Consider the following 11,717-nt stretch of genomic DNA (forward strand, 5'->3'; position numbering starts at 1 on the left):
GAACAAGACACACTGCTGTAAATAATTAGTCAGTTTTCAAGACAAAAACAATAAATCTATCAAGAAGAATACGATGTCATCTTTAATCATTGAAGTTACACATAACACGTAGTTTGATCGAGATTCACAGGGGAAAAAAATATCGCTTCACCAGCTGTCACGGTTTGAATTAGAAAACAAATAACTATCTTTCAGCTGTTCTTATTTTAGTTTTTTTTTTGTTTCCAAATCCGTGCACAATAACTGTCACATTTGGAGGAAACACGTGACACTTTACGTCTGTTGCCGATACAAGATCGCGGCGATGGAGCCTGCAATTTCTTATGGCTGCTTGAAAGTGAGGATCAATGGTTCAACGCATGCCCGTTCATCCGGGTTAAACATCCGCTGTTTTCCGACGTCCGACTTTGTACACATTCCAGTATAGACAACACGTTCCTTTTTGCACACGACGAAATGTGGGGTCCACTCTTTGCCCTTCCAGGCGTTGAGACCCTCCGGAAGTCCTTTACAACTCGGAAAACGTATGTAACACGGAGGACAGTCTGCACTTTCGTCGCACTTGTTGACGTCATATTCGCCTAAAAATAAAAAATAAATCAAGGCGAGAAATGAAGAAATGTGGCACAATATGAAACACAATCACCTGGCCGTTGACTTGTTGATAACCCTTTCCTATTTATCATATGATCAATTAGATATAGCTCTGTCAATTTGCTCATACTCAATACAACTATTTATTGTTAGTTTGTAACAACTCTACACACTACTTTATATAATACACTACTTTATATAATGAATTTAATTTGATAGTTGGATTTAACATCCATGGGATTAAAGAAATATTCTATCATTACCTAATTTACATGAATATATGATAACAACTGACATTGGTGCTATTCAATATATCAATTACACTGTAATTTTTGTATTTTGACTCTTTAATGATATGATATATCATTGGTTTTTGTTTTTATTTTTGTTTTTATTTTTTACAATTTTGTTATTATTATTTATTTTCTCTATTAGTTGTCCTTGTTTATGTTATATATATCCAAGTAGATGTTTTAGCTCGGTCAAATATTAGTAATCGTGTTTCTCCCTCAGGAAGTTGTGTGCTGTTTAAACAATATCAATACCATGTTTCAGTGTGTATGGTTTGTGTATGTATGTGTGAGAAAGCGACACTCAGCAGATCTACTTACTTGTTGTTTTTTGATAATGACATGTTTTATAAATTTATTCAATTGTCTCTTATATTGAGAGCAGGTGATGTACATGTAAACACGGGTCCCAATTGTCAAGATAAATATGAATTAAGCAATATATCGATTCTTCATCTTAATGTTCGTTCTTTGCGTAACAAGCTTGAACTTATTGAAGGAGAGTTTTTTGAAAATTACATTATCTGTTTTTCTGAAACTCATCCAGATGATTCTGTCAATGATACTGATCTCAAATTAGAGCTACACCTTACCTTTCTTTAGAGATGATAGGAAGGAGAGGCAAGGTGGAGGTGTCATGATATATACAAAAGATAACATTCATGCTACAAGAAGATTTGATCTTGAATCAGTTGATTTTGAAAATATTGTCTAATAAATTAGATCATCTAACAAAATGTTTTTTCTTTGTTGTATTTACAGACCTCCAAACCCAAATGTTGCTTACTGGAATAAATTTAATAATTTAATTGAGTAATGGCTAATGTAAACTGTTATGTTATTATCACGTGTGATATTAACCAAGATATGCTTTCTCTTTCTGCTAATACACAATTTTAATTAAATATCAGCTACAAAATATCATTCAATGTCCTACAAGAATAGCTAATACATCAGCAACTGATATTGACATATTCTATGTTAACAACCTAAACATAGCGCAGAGTTCAGAGGTTATATTACCGCTATGTAGTGACCACTTTCCTATTGTTATGAATTTATGTTTCAAAGTATTAAAAGTAAAATCGTTTGTAAAATAAAGGACTACGTATGTTTTGGGCCTATTTTGGCCCTCAAATGCATCAAAATTCAAAACCTTTAAAAGAACTTTGAAATGACTGTTTCTTTTATTTTAAATTCTTCCCAAACACTGTCATGAACATATTTATTTGTATTTCTAATTTTTGTTCAAAATTGCATAAAGGGCCGGTTTCCAAAACGGCCCCTTCTCTGATTCAAATTTCCTGTTGGTGGTGCATTGCCCATGCCGTTGTGGTCACAATTCTATAAAGTATAAAGATTTAGGACACTAGGGTTGTTTTTTATGGCTCCTCAAAGTTGTACCTTTCAGAAGCTGTCTAAGTGTTGATAAAATGTGCATGTTATGTAAAATATCAATGAAAATCTAATCAAATGATGGTCACCGTAAAGAATACATTCATGGCATGATTGTGACAAAAAATCATGTTTCCATCGCGCCATTTGGCTGTTTTATGGAAGAAACAATCTCAAAAATGCCATTTTCGATGATAACATTTTAGACACAAAAACTGTGTTTTTTAGAGAATACACCCTTTTATGGGCGTTGGATGCAAACCAATTTTTATCCTATTAAACAGTACGTAATATGCTATTGATGAGAGGAAAAATCATCAAAATGTAAGTGGTGGAACATTTTCAAATGTTGGGTTGAATTAGCCTATGGTTGAATTGCCGATTTTCGACTTTCTTTAGATAATTAACAAAAAAACGAGAGTATTTGCTCGGTATGTTGAGAATATGTACACAGATATGAAAAAAAGTGAGAGAAACACTTTTTCATAAAAAAAATCCAAGATGGCTACTTCACAAGTCCCCGTGGTTGAAGACATTGGCTGACAAATAGACAGAACAACAAACAAAACGTGTTCCTTATGATTTTGGTTGGTTTTCGCATTTACGGGAGTGTTCATAGCTACGGGCGATTGTATAATACCTATATTTATAAGTTTGGTTAGTCACATGGTAACGGGGATCTTTCATATCGAGCCCCAAACATACTTTCGACATATGCACTCCGTTGCCGCATGGAAAACTATTTCAAGTTTTGTCGGAATTTCTTTACCTGTGGTTGTAATGGTCGAGGGTTTTCCAGCGTCCTGTAATACCCAAGGTAGTACAAGATACTGGAGATGTGCGCACACATTCCCATCGTTCTCTCTCCAACTGGGCACTGGCAGTAGTAGTCCTTTATTGGGGCCTCAACATCGGGTGAAACGGTGAACCGTATCCAAACGTTATATTTCGTTTGGCTTTTGTGTCGAGAATGTATTTGACATCGGAGAAGGTCTGGGGAGTGCTGGTAAAGCCACACCTCATAGTCTCCGTCATCACTTAAATGTTCGGCGATGTAACCAGGAGCCAGAGATATCTGATACGTTCCACACGTAATGGTTCTCAAGTAATCAAGATCGAGACGGGGAAACAGTACGGAAGATGCATCCATCTTGACAAACTCGGACCTTGCCCGTCTAGATAGATCCGGATCTGTCTTAACTCTCGGAGCTAAACCATTCGGTGTTGTCAAACGGTCCTTCATACGTTTAACCATTAGCCTATCTTTGGCATCTCTCTCTGGAGATCTCTGGTAGATCGGTCCTCTAATACCATTCAGACAGGCTGTGACGGTTCGAAGCAAAGCCTCGATGACATTGATAAAGCTGTTAGACACCAATTGCGTTCGGAAGAACGTCCAGTGTTTCAGACGACCATGATAGGATTCCACAATCCACCTCGATTTGGTGATAGTTCTGTCAAGATTTGCTTGGACGTCAGAATGTTGACTTTGACCGGGTTTCAGGTATGACGGCATGCTAGCATTGAGGCCAGAGGCTTCGAGAACTGGTAGGACATCTCTAAAACCTCGGTCAACGACAACGTTGTCGTCTGGTTGTAGCCAAGTAACTAGCTTGTCCATGACTTTTTTTGTAATTGTAGCATCATTTTCGCTGCCAGTGAATGGTCCTACTGTGTCCAGAATGTAGCCATCTGGTAAGGCGATGCTCATGAATTTGAGATAGTTTCTCTTCTTCTGGCCACAGTAGGACATTCTCTGGAGCTTGTGGTCGGAGCTTTTCTGGATATAAATATAGGTGCCATCTAATATGGCAGTGGCTTTATCTCCAAAAAATGCTTCTGAAAAGACAGTATTGTGCCCGAGCAACTGTTCTCTTGTCAAGTGATCCGGACCTAGAAATTGTGGGACTATCGATGTGTCTAATGCCTGTACTATGGAGTGGAAAGTTTTGGACACACTTGACTTGGAAATTCCAAAAAGAGAAGAACACTGACTCCAGGAAATGTCGGTTTTCAGTTTTACCCAGAACAGTAATAGAGCATCGTGTGTAGTCTTGGTATATATACCAGATGAAAGATATGGGGAACAGTGCGAGTGGATTTCGAGGAACTGATCTTTGGACCAACCTGTCCAGGCCATGCATGCCGAGTCATCAAGAGAAGAAAAGCTTATTGTAAACGCAGACTGGTTCTGTGAAAGGACGTGCGACACCTCTAGGAGGTCATTAATGATTTCGGACGATTTTGATGGTAACTGAGATTCCAAGGAACCTCTACCATCAAGGACAACCTCTGTAGACGGATCTAAGTCGTTACCAATAAGGTGAATGGAGCAGACGCGGGATGAGGTGGGACACCACAGTTTGTGTGAATAGATCAGGTGATGTCTTGCACGTTTTGGTAAGACTGATGATTTTGTTCCATTTCTTGCAAAGGTAACAAGACAGAGACAGCATTTTTTGTGTGAAGATGATCCATTCAAAAGATCATGAAGGGTCAGCAACGGCAGGATATGGGACGGGGAGTCGTCTTCTTCCTCTATTTCCTGGTTCTGCTCGGGTTCAGGTTCAGGCTGATTTTTGTTCCGAAGATACTTCATGTAGCACTTCTGGCAAATAAGTGCTTGTTCCTTTGCTGACATCAATCCTTGTTGCACCAGCGTATCTAGGAGCCATTTATATTGTGGACTATTTACATTGCGTGCACTTCTGTTCTTATTGCCACTACGTTTCTTGAAGTATACTTGACACCCTTCTCCAACACATTTACCCTCCATCTTGAAACAATAACGATTGGTTTATGAAGCGTCGATAAAGTAACAAAATAGCAAGCCACCGATGATTGCTGTAAACAGCTAATACTTAGTAGTTTGGTACAATTATGCGAAAATGTGTGATAAATAACGAACAACTAATTACACAAAATAACAAGACAATATAATAAATCACATTCAATACCTCCAAGAAGCGCAGAATTGATTGATTACTTAGAACAAAATAAAGTATTTCATATGGATAATCTATCTATTCGATGTGGCGTGGTCGGCAGGCACAAAGAAAGTGAGACAAGTCAGGGTCCCAACCCTGACAGAGCCACAACGCTTTGGAGATGGGACAATAAAACAAGGAAAGTGAGACAAGAATAGCTAGCGTCGAGTCAATGATTCCGTAAACGTATAGACAAAGACAAGAAGATACGGATAAATGTACAAGGCCACACGATCAGAAAATTCAGAAGAGGACAACTTGAGATAGAACAGTATTCATGTATCAGGGTGTCCTCAGTGTAAATCTTTATATCGATACTGTTTATTTAGTCGTTACACATCATAAAACTGTCATGAAAATATCCGCTCTGATATTCAATATAAAAGTTTGTATATAATAAGCTATATAATAGGGTTTCAGACAAGGTTGTTACTCATTTCCCCTTTTCTTTCAATTTACAACCACATTCAGGCGGCGATATGAGAACGTTCCACCACATGGAATTAGCTGATTTTTGGTACACATATGAAACAAGTAAAGCTCTATCCGATTTTCTGATGGAAATTTGCATCCAAAACTATATAACGGGAGAAAATTGCAATTTTATGGCATTTTTCTTCATAATTGTGTCTCTGCAAGTGCATTTTCATCCGAAAATTTTTTTTTTTATGTTTTATGAATAAACACGATGTTTTGGAAATATTTATCAAAAGAAATTTATACTATGTTGCGAATTACAATTTCGAGATAACCTTCTTTTATTTACGAACTTATGTCTTTGATGCTGAAATTGACAACTTTATAAAAATACATTTTCACTGAAATTATGAAATCTGGGTGTCGGAAAGGTGTAAAATTATTCTTCGGAAAAGAAAAAAACAGTAGTTGAGCTAGATAAGAAATTATACGGGGGCAGGCTCCTATGGAGAATTAACATTACTGGAAACAGGCCCTTAGAAAAAAAAAGAATATTCAGTGAATTTTGTCATATTTTGCATTGTTTTCCTCCTGGAAACCGTAGAGCGCATGCTTGAACAAACTCAAAATCAAAGGATAATGTGCAGGCACCTGTAATACATCTTTAGGATAAATATAAAGTTTGTTTAAGAGTGCGCTCTATGGTAACTAAGAGAAAAACTAGGCAAAAACCTGTCAAAATTTACTGAATATTCAAATTTCATTAACTTATGCAAATATTAACTGATTACCATGGCAGCCATAATTGAAAACCCAAACAAATGTTTACATAATAGTACCAGGGAAGTATTAAGAAACACTAATTTGAAAGTTCTATTGAAGATTTTTAATTTTGATGGATTTGGCCCAAAAAAAGAGGCCAAAACCATACATAGTTCTTTTTCAATTTAGTGAAGCTAACTGGAATGAAATAAATAAATGTCTTCTAGCAATTGATTGGAATATATTGATTGGACATAACGATAATGTAAACGAGATAAATAGTATACTTATAAATCAAATAAACTTGCTTACTGAAAAGTATATTCCATGTAAAGTAATAAGAATAAAGCCAAATGATAAACCATGGATGACTAATGAAATAAGAACCCAGTTAAGGAAAAATAATAAATTGCATAAAATAGCAAAACATACTAATAAAGAAATAGTGTAATTGACCTTATTAGAAAAGCTAAAGATACATATCTTAGGAAACTTCAAAACTCTCTTGTAGATAAAACAGTACCACCTAGTAAGTATAAGACCATAAGTGGTCTTTCCAATAAAAAAGAAACTTCTCATCCTCTTTAAGTTGGTAATGATACTTTGATTCATCTGTTGGATAAAGCAGAAGCTATTAATAATGTATTTACTTCTATTTCAAACTCTGTTGATGATATTATTAATATTAACAATTCTGATATGGATTTACCTCCCCTTAGTCATATCAAACTTGGTGAAATTGTTATATCAGATCACGACATAATTGATCAAGTCCAGCTAATTAAGGATAATAAACCTCCTGGGCCTGACAATGTTTCGCCTAAAATAATAAAAAATCTTCTACCTTTTATAATGTTACCACTTAGAATTATCTTTAATAAAACAATTACTTCTGGTACTATTCCTCTAGCCTGGAAGCCTGCTTATGTTAATGCTCTATATAAAAGTAAAGGAGCTATTGATGATCCAAATAATTATAGACCAATTGCCATTACATCCATTTTAAGTAAAATATTAGAAAAAATATCTTTTAAGAATGTCTTTAATTATGTAACCAAACATCATATTATCAGTGAGCACCAATCTGGATTTCAACTTAGAGACTCTACAGTCAATCAACTAATATCAATACATAATTTAATTAGGAATAACATTGATAAAGGTCTAGCAGAAGGGTCTTTTGTAAAAGTTCAAAAAATGGCATATCTGGTAATTTGTATAAATGGTTTGAAAGTTGTTTTACTGATACAAAAACAAAGAGTTAACTTTGATGGTTATAATTCTACATTTAAACATACAACTGCTGGTGTTCCACAAGGCTCTGTATTTGGACCCTTTTTTATTCTTACTTTTTATTAATGATAACTCATGAAATTAATACCAATATAAAATCATTCGCTGACGATACTTCTATCTATGTTATTGTTGATGATGACATTGTAACACCAACTGCGGAGTTAAATGACGACCTTGAATCTATTGATACTTGGGCTAAAACAACGGAAAATTAAAATTCAATCCTAATAAAACAGTTACACTAACTGTAAGTAAGAAAAAATGGTTCACCCTCCGTTGATTTTTGATAATCAAGTAATTCAAGAAAATTTATTACATAAACACTTAGGACTCATATTTAATTCAAAAGGCACATGGGGGATCACATTAATAATATATACAATAAAGCATTTAAACGGCTGAATTTGTTACGTATGTTGAAACATAAAGTGGATACTATTAATTTGTTAGACCAGTTTTGGAATATTCAGATTCCATTTGGGACAATTGCACTATTGGTGAATCAAATTTATTAGAATCTGTACAGATTGATGCAATGAAGATTATAACTGGTTTAAGAAGTGGTACTTCACATTATAAACTATATGAAGAAACTGGCATGGAAAAGTTAGAATCTAGGCGTCATAAGCACAAATTAATTTTAATATATAAAATTACATATCATTTAACCCCTGATTATTTGTTTAATATCATTTCATTAATCAACAGCAAACTATTCATTACCTGCGTCACCACAGATTTTTCAATATCCCAAGGTCAAGAACTAATATTTATAATACAACCTTCTTTCCTAAGACCATGCAGGCATGGAATAGTCTTGATCCTTCGCTGACCAGGTCAGTTAGCCTAAGTTCCTTCAAAAGGAATCTTAAAAATACTATAGCTAATCCTATTGATGCTATTTCTGATACTTTTAAAAATTGTAGCCCACGAAAATTGAATATTATTTTGTGCCAATAAAGAAATGATGCAAGTGACTTGAATCATCATACATTTATAGATCATCTTATCCCAGATCCAGTTTGTACCTGTGGTTCACCAGGTGAAAATATTTGTCATTAATATTTTACTTTTCCTAATTACTCTAATTCTAGGTATTTAATTCTTGAAATTCATGACCGTATTGGTCATTCCAATTCAACTCTGCTAACTTCAGGTGATACCCTGTCGGAGGATATTAATGAACTTATTTTAACTAATGTCCAATACTATCTTAATGGTACTGAACGATTTAAGAGATTATAATATAATAATTGAATGATTGAATTTACTGGAGACCTCTATTATTGAACAGTCTGGATATTATATATATCACTATGACATGAAGGTGTGTGAGTGTGTGTGTGACACGTGTTGGATGACACGTGACCGAATGAAGAAGCACCTGACCTATGGTATGACAAAGCATCCGAAGTAATACAGACGGAGTAAGCAGCATAGAATTTCTTTTTAATACCATATTTTGACATTTAGATGGTTTCCTTTTTTTTCAAGAAAAATATGCACATTCTGTATTATTTACAGAAAAGCTACGTATGCAATATTTTAGAGATTCTATGTAATTTTAACAACTACAAACTTACATGGATCCGTGGGTTCGATTCGCTTATCGCACTTGACGACTTCCGGGAACTCGCAACGCATCTTCTGATCGTCAAAGAGGAGGGGATATGGACATTCCATGAGGGTGGGGGTGCCCGCCCCTGCGGACCGGGTCACACCACACTCATAGTACTTGGCACAGTTCCCCTCGTGCGACTCACGAGTGCTGTTACCGGACAGACACGGCATTCTGACTTGAGCTGGAGTCGTGCCTTAAACGTAAAAAGTTCAAACAGTTATTTTCGTTTATACCACACTCAATAGCTAAACATGGCGTCTATCCTCACGCAATCAGCATAAGGTACGCTATCATCGGTCACGTACAATCCCAAATATATATGGATAGAACACTAGTAGACTATTACGGATTCTTAAAGCATGATACACAAACAGATTAAGTCAATGTGTGTATGTCTAATATTGATACGGAAATACTAATAATTAGATTGGGATTCGAACCCGGGACGTCCGATCTTTAACAACTACTCTACCCAGCCCAGATCTTATATGTTAAGTACTACATAGTTAAATAGCGTACATTTGTCGTTGGGTGATCCCTTGTTAACACACGTCCGACTGTCCGGATTCCAGACGAGACCAGACGGACAGATATACTTAAAATGACGTCCCTGGTAACACATATAGAAAGTAGAACAGTCAGCTTTGTCCTCCACCCAGGTGACGGAGGATGTCTGAGGACACAGCGAGTCCGCCCGGACCCCCGCGAATAGAGCGGCAACAGCGAACAGCATCAACATGGCGAACATCGTGCGCTTGGATTCAGTGTAGGGGAGAGGGTGGCCCGGGCTGGTGTAATACATTACGGACAAGTCGTCGCTCTTTTATACATAACATCAGCAAGGATGAATAACAAAGTGATTATTTCAAATATTACGGGTGGGAAACAACTTCCTTCAGGAGGTACATGATTTAATAAAAACTGAAATTAGGCACACACTTTACGAGCAAACTTTATGAAGCGCAATCCCCTAAATGGTTAAGTTTTAGAAACACCCGACTGCAGAGGTCATGTCTGCACTGACCCCAATGTCTGTACGATGGAGTTTTGCTGTGGCTCTGGAGGGGAGAGAACTCATTAGGAATACGAAATGGAATTAATTGTTTCTAGATTTCTGTTAAAATAACACATTTGTCGATGAAGTAATCTTGTTGTTCTGATTATAATTAAAAGCTATGTTTTGTATATGACCTCATTCCATGGACGTGTTTGTATATGGTTTGGACTTCAATTCACACATTTAAATCGTGAAAAATGATTTACGTTCATGGCTTAATCATTTGTCAGACGTAAAACAATTACAACGGCAGGGTACGTAAGGTTACGAGGACGGCGGTCTTGATTGGTCAACAGGCGCCAAGTTAAGAATGCTGATTGTGTCGCGACGGATCAAAGCTGCCAAACGGGCCCTGTTTCACCCATAACATCGATACACAACGGTGCAGCGAACACACTGTTGCACAGATACGTAGATATCTATTACGTTTCGTCCAAAGTTTTTTGGCCAAACGGGGAACTATGTGTTACTGTTTGGAAAGTTGGCCTTAAGTAAGTTAATGTATCATAACTGAGATGTAATGATGCTGTGTCACGTCGCTTACGTACATCCGATGACGCCTGATAATTGGTTAATTCGTTAATTAACACTTAAAATAAATCGGCTACGTTAATCTAACTAGATATCATTTAAATCAAATGTTTTTGTTGCCACCTTCGTATTTTATTCGTGTGTCCTGAACATCTTATCGATTCCAAAACCATTCAACCGGCAGCGGATATTTGTGGGGAAATTAGAGCTTACTTAAAAGGAGTTGCTTACCTTTGAAATAAAAAGAATCTTTAGGTACCGTTATTAGTTTATATTATACTAATCTGAGATATAGGTATATAAACTTTATTCTTTATACAACAATTATAAAACAAGTTGTTTCAACTTCCATTAATCACTTTTGTTGGCCTGGATGATAGTGCGCGGTGGATCTTAATGAGGGGGGAAACCAGAGTACTCGGAAAACCGCAAGTGTTGACCGCGTGCTTTTCACGTCCGATCAGGGGGAATCGAACCTTGGCCGCCTTGGTAAAAGGCGAGATGTCTTAGCACATATTTTCATCTTTGCTCACATGACACACAAACTACATATTGTTGTTACTTATTCTGAGTCCTGTAAAAGTGCTCATATTTTTTTCGCTGTGACGACAAATTGTTAATCATATGCACCTGGGTTTATTGCCACAGCGGTATGAAGCATGCAAGGATACAGTGATTTTAAATCAGTTATCATAATTTAACTTCACGGCTATAAATGTAAACGTGTTGGAATGTAATTGCTTTATACCCTAGTGGTTATTTAAAAC

The 11,717-nt window shown here is 36.3% G+C and overlaps 1 protein-coding gene across 1 annotated transcript; it reads right to left on the reverse strand.

Annotated features, from left to right (window-relative positions):
• Window positions 1-200: 200 nt before the first annotated feature.
• LOC110460380 (peritrophin-1-like) lies at window positions 201-10,110 on the reverse strand. Its single transcript, XM_021513254.1, has 3 exons — window positions 9,882-10,110; window positions 9,325-9,555; window positions 201-581 (listed from the first exon to the last, which is right to left on the reverse strand). The coding sequence occupies exons 1-3, from the start codon at window positions 10,108-10,110 to the stop codon at window positions 322-324; spliced, it is 720 nt and encodes a 239-aa protein (XP_021368929.1). The 3' UTR covers window positions 201-321.
• Between the last annotated feature and the right edge of the window lie 1,607 nt (window positions 10,111-11,717).

Source organism: Mizuhopecten yessoensis, unplaced genomic scaffold (genome assembly GCF_002113885.1).
Source record: "Mizuhopecten yessoensis strain PY_sf001 unplaced genomic scaffold, ASM211388v2 scaffold10377, whole genome shotgun sequence".
Lineage (NCBI taxonomy): Eukaryota > Metazoa > Mollusca > Bivalvia > Pectinida > Pectinidae > Mizuhopecten > Mizuhopecten yessoensis.

Bases quoted from the DNA above. Each gene is read 5' to 3' on its own strand.
- LOC110460380 (XM_021513254.1), bottom strand. From the start codon at position 10,110: ATGTTCGCCATGTTGATGCTGTTCGCTGTTGCCGCTCTATTCGCGGGG. The intron at 9,556-9,881 runs GTACGCTATTTA...TTTACGTTTAAG, and splicing joins GGGATCACCCAACGACAAAT to GCACGACTCCAGCTCAAGTC. The intron at 582-9,324 runs GTAAGTTTGTAG...TTTTATTTTTAG, and splicing joins AATCGAACCCACGGATCCAT to GCGAATATGACGTCAACAAG.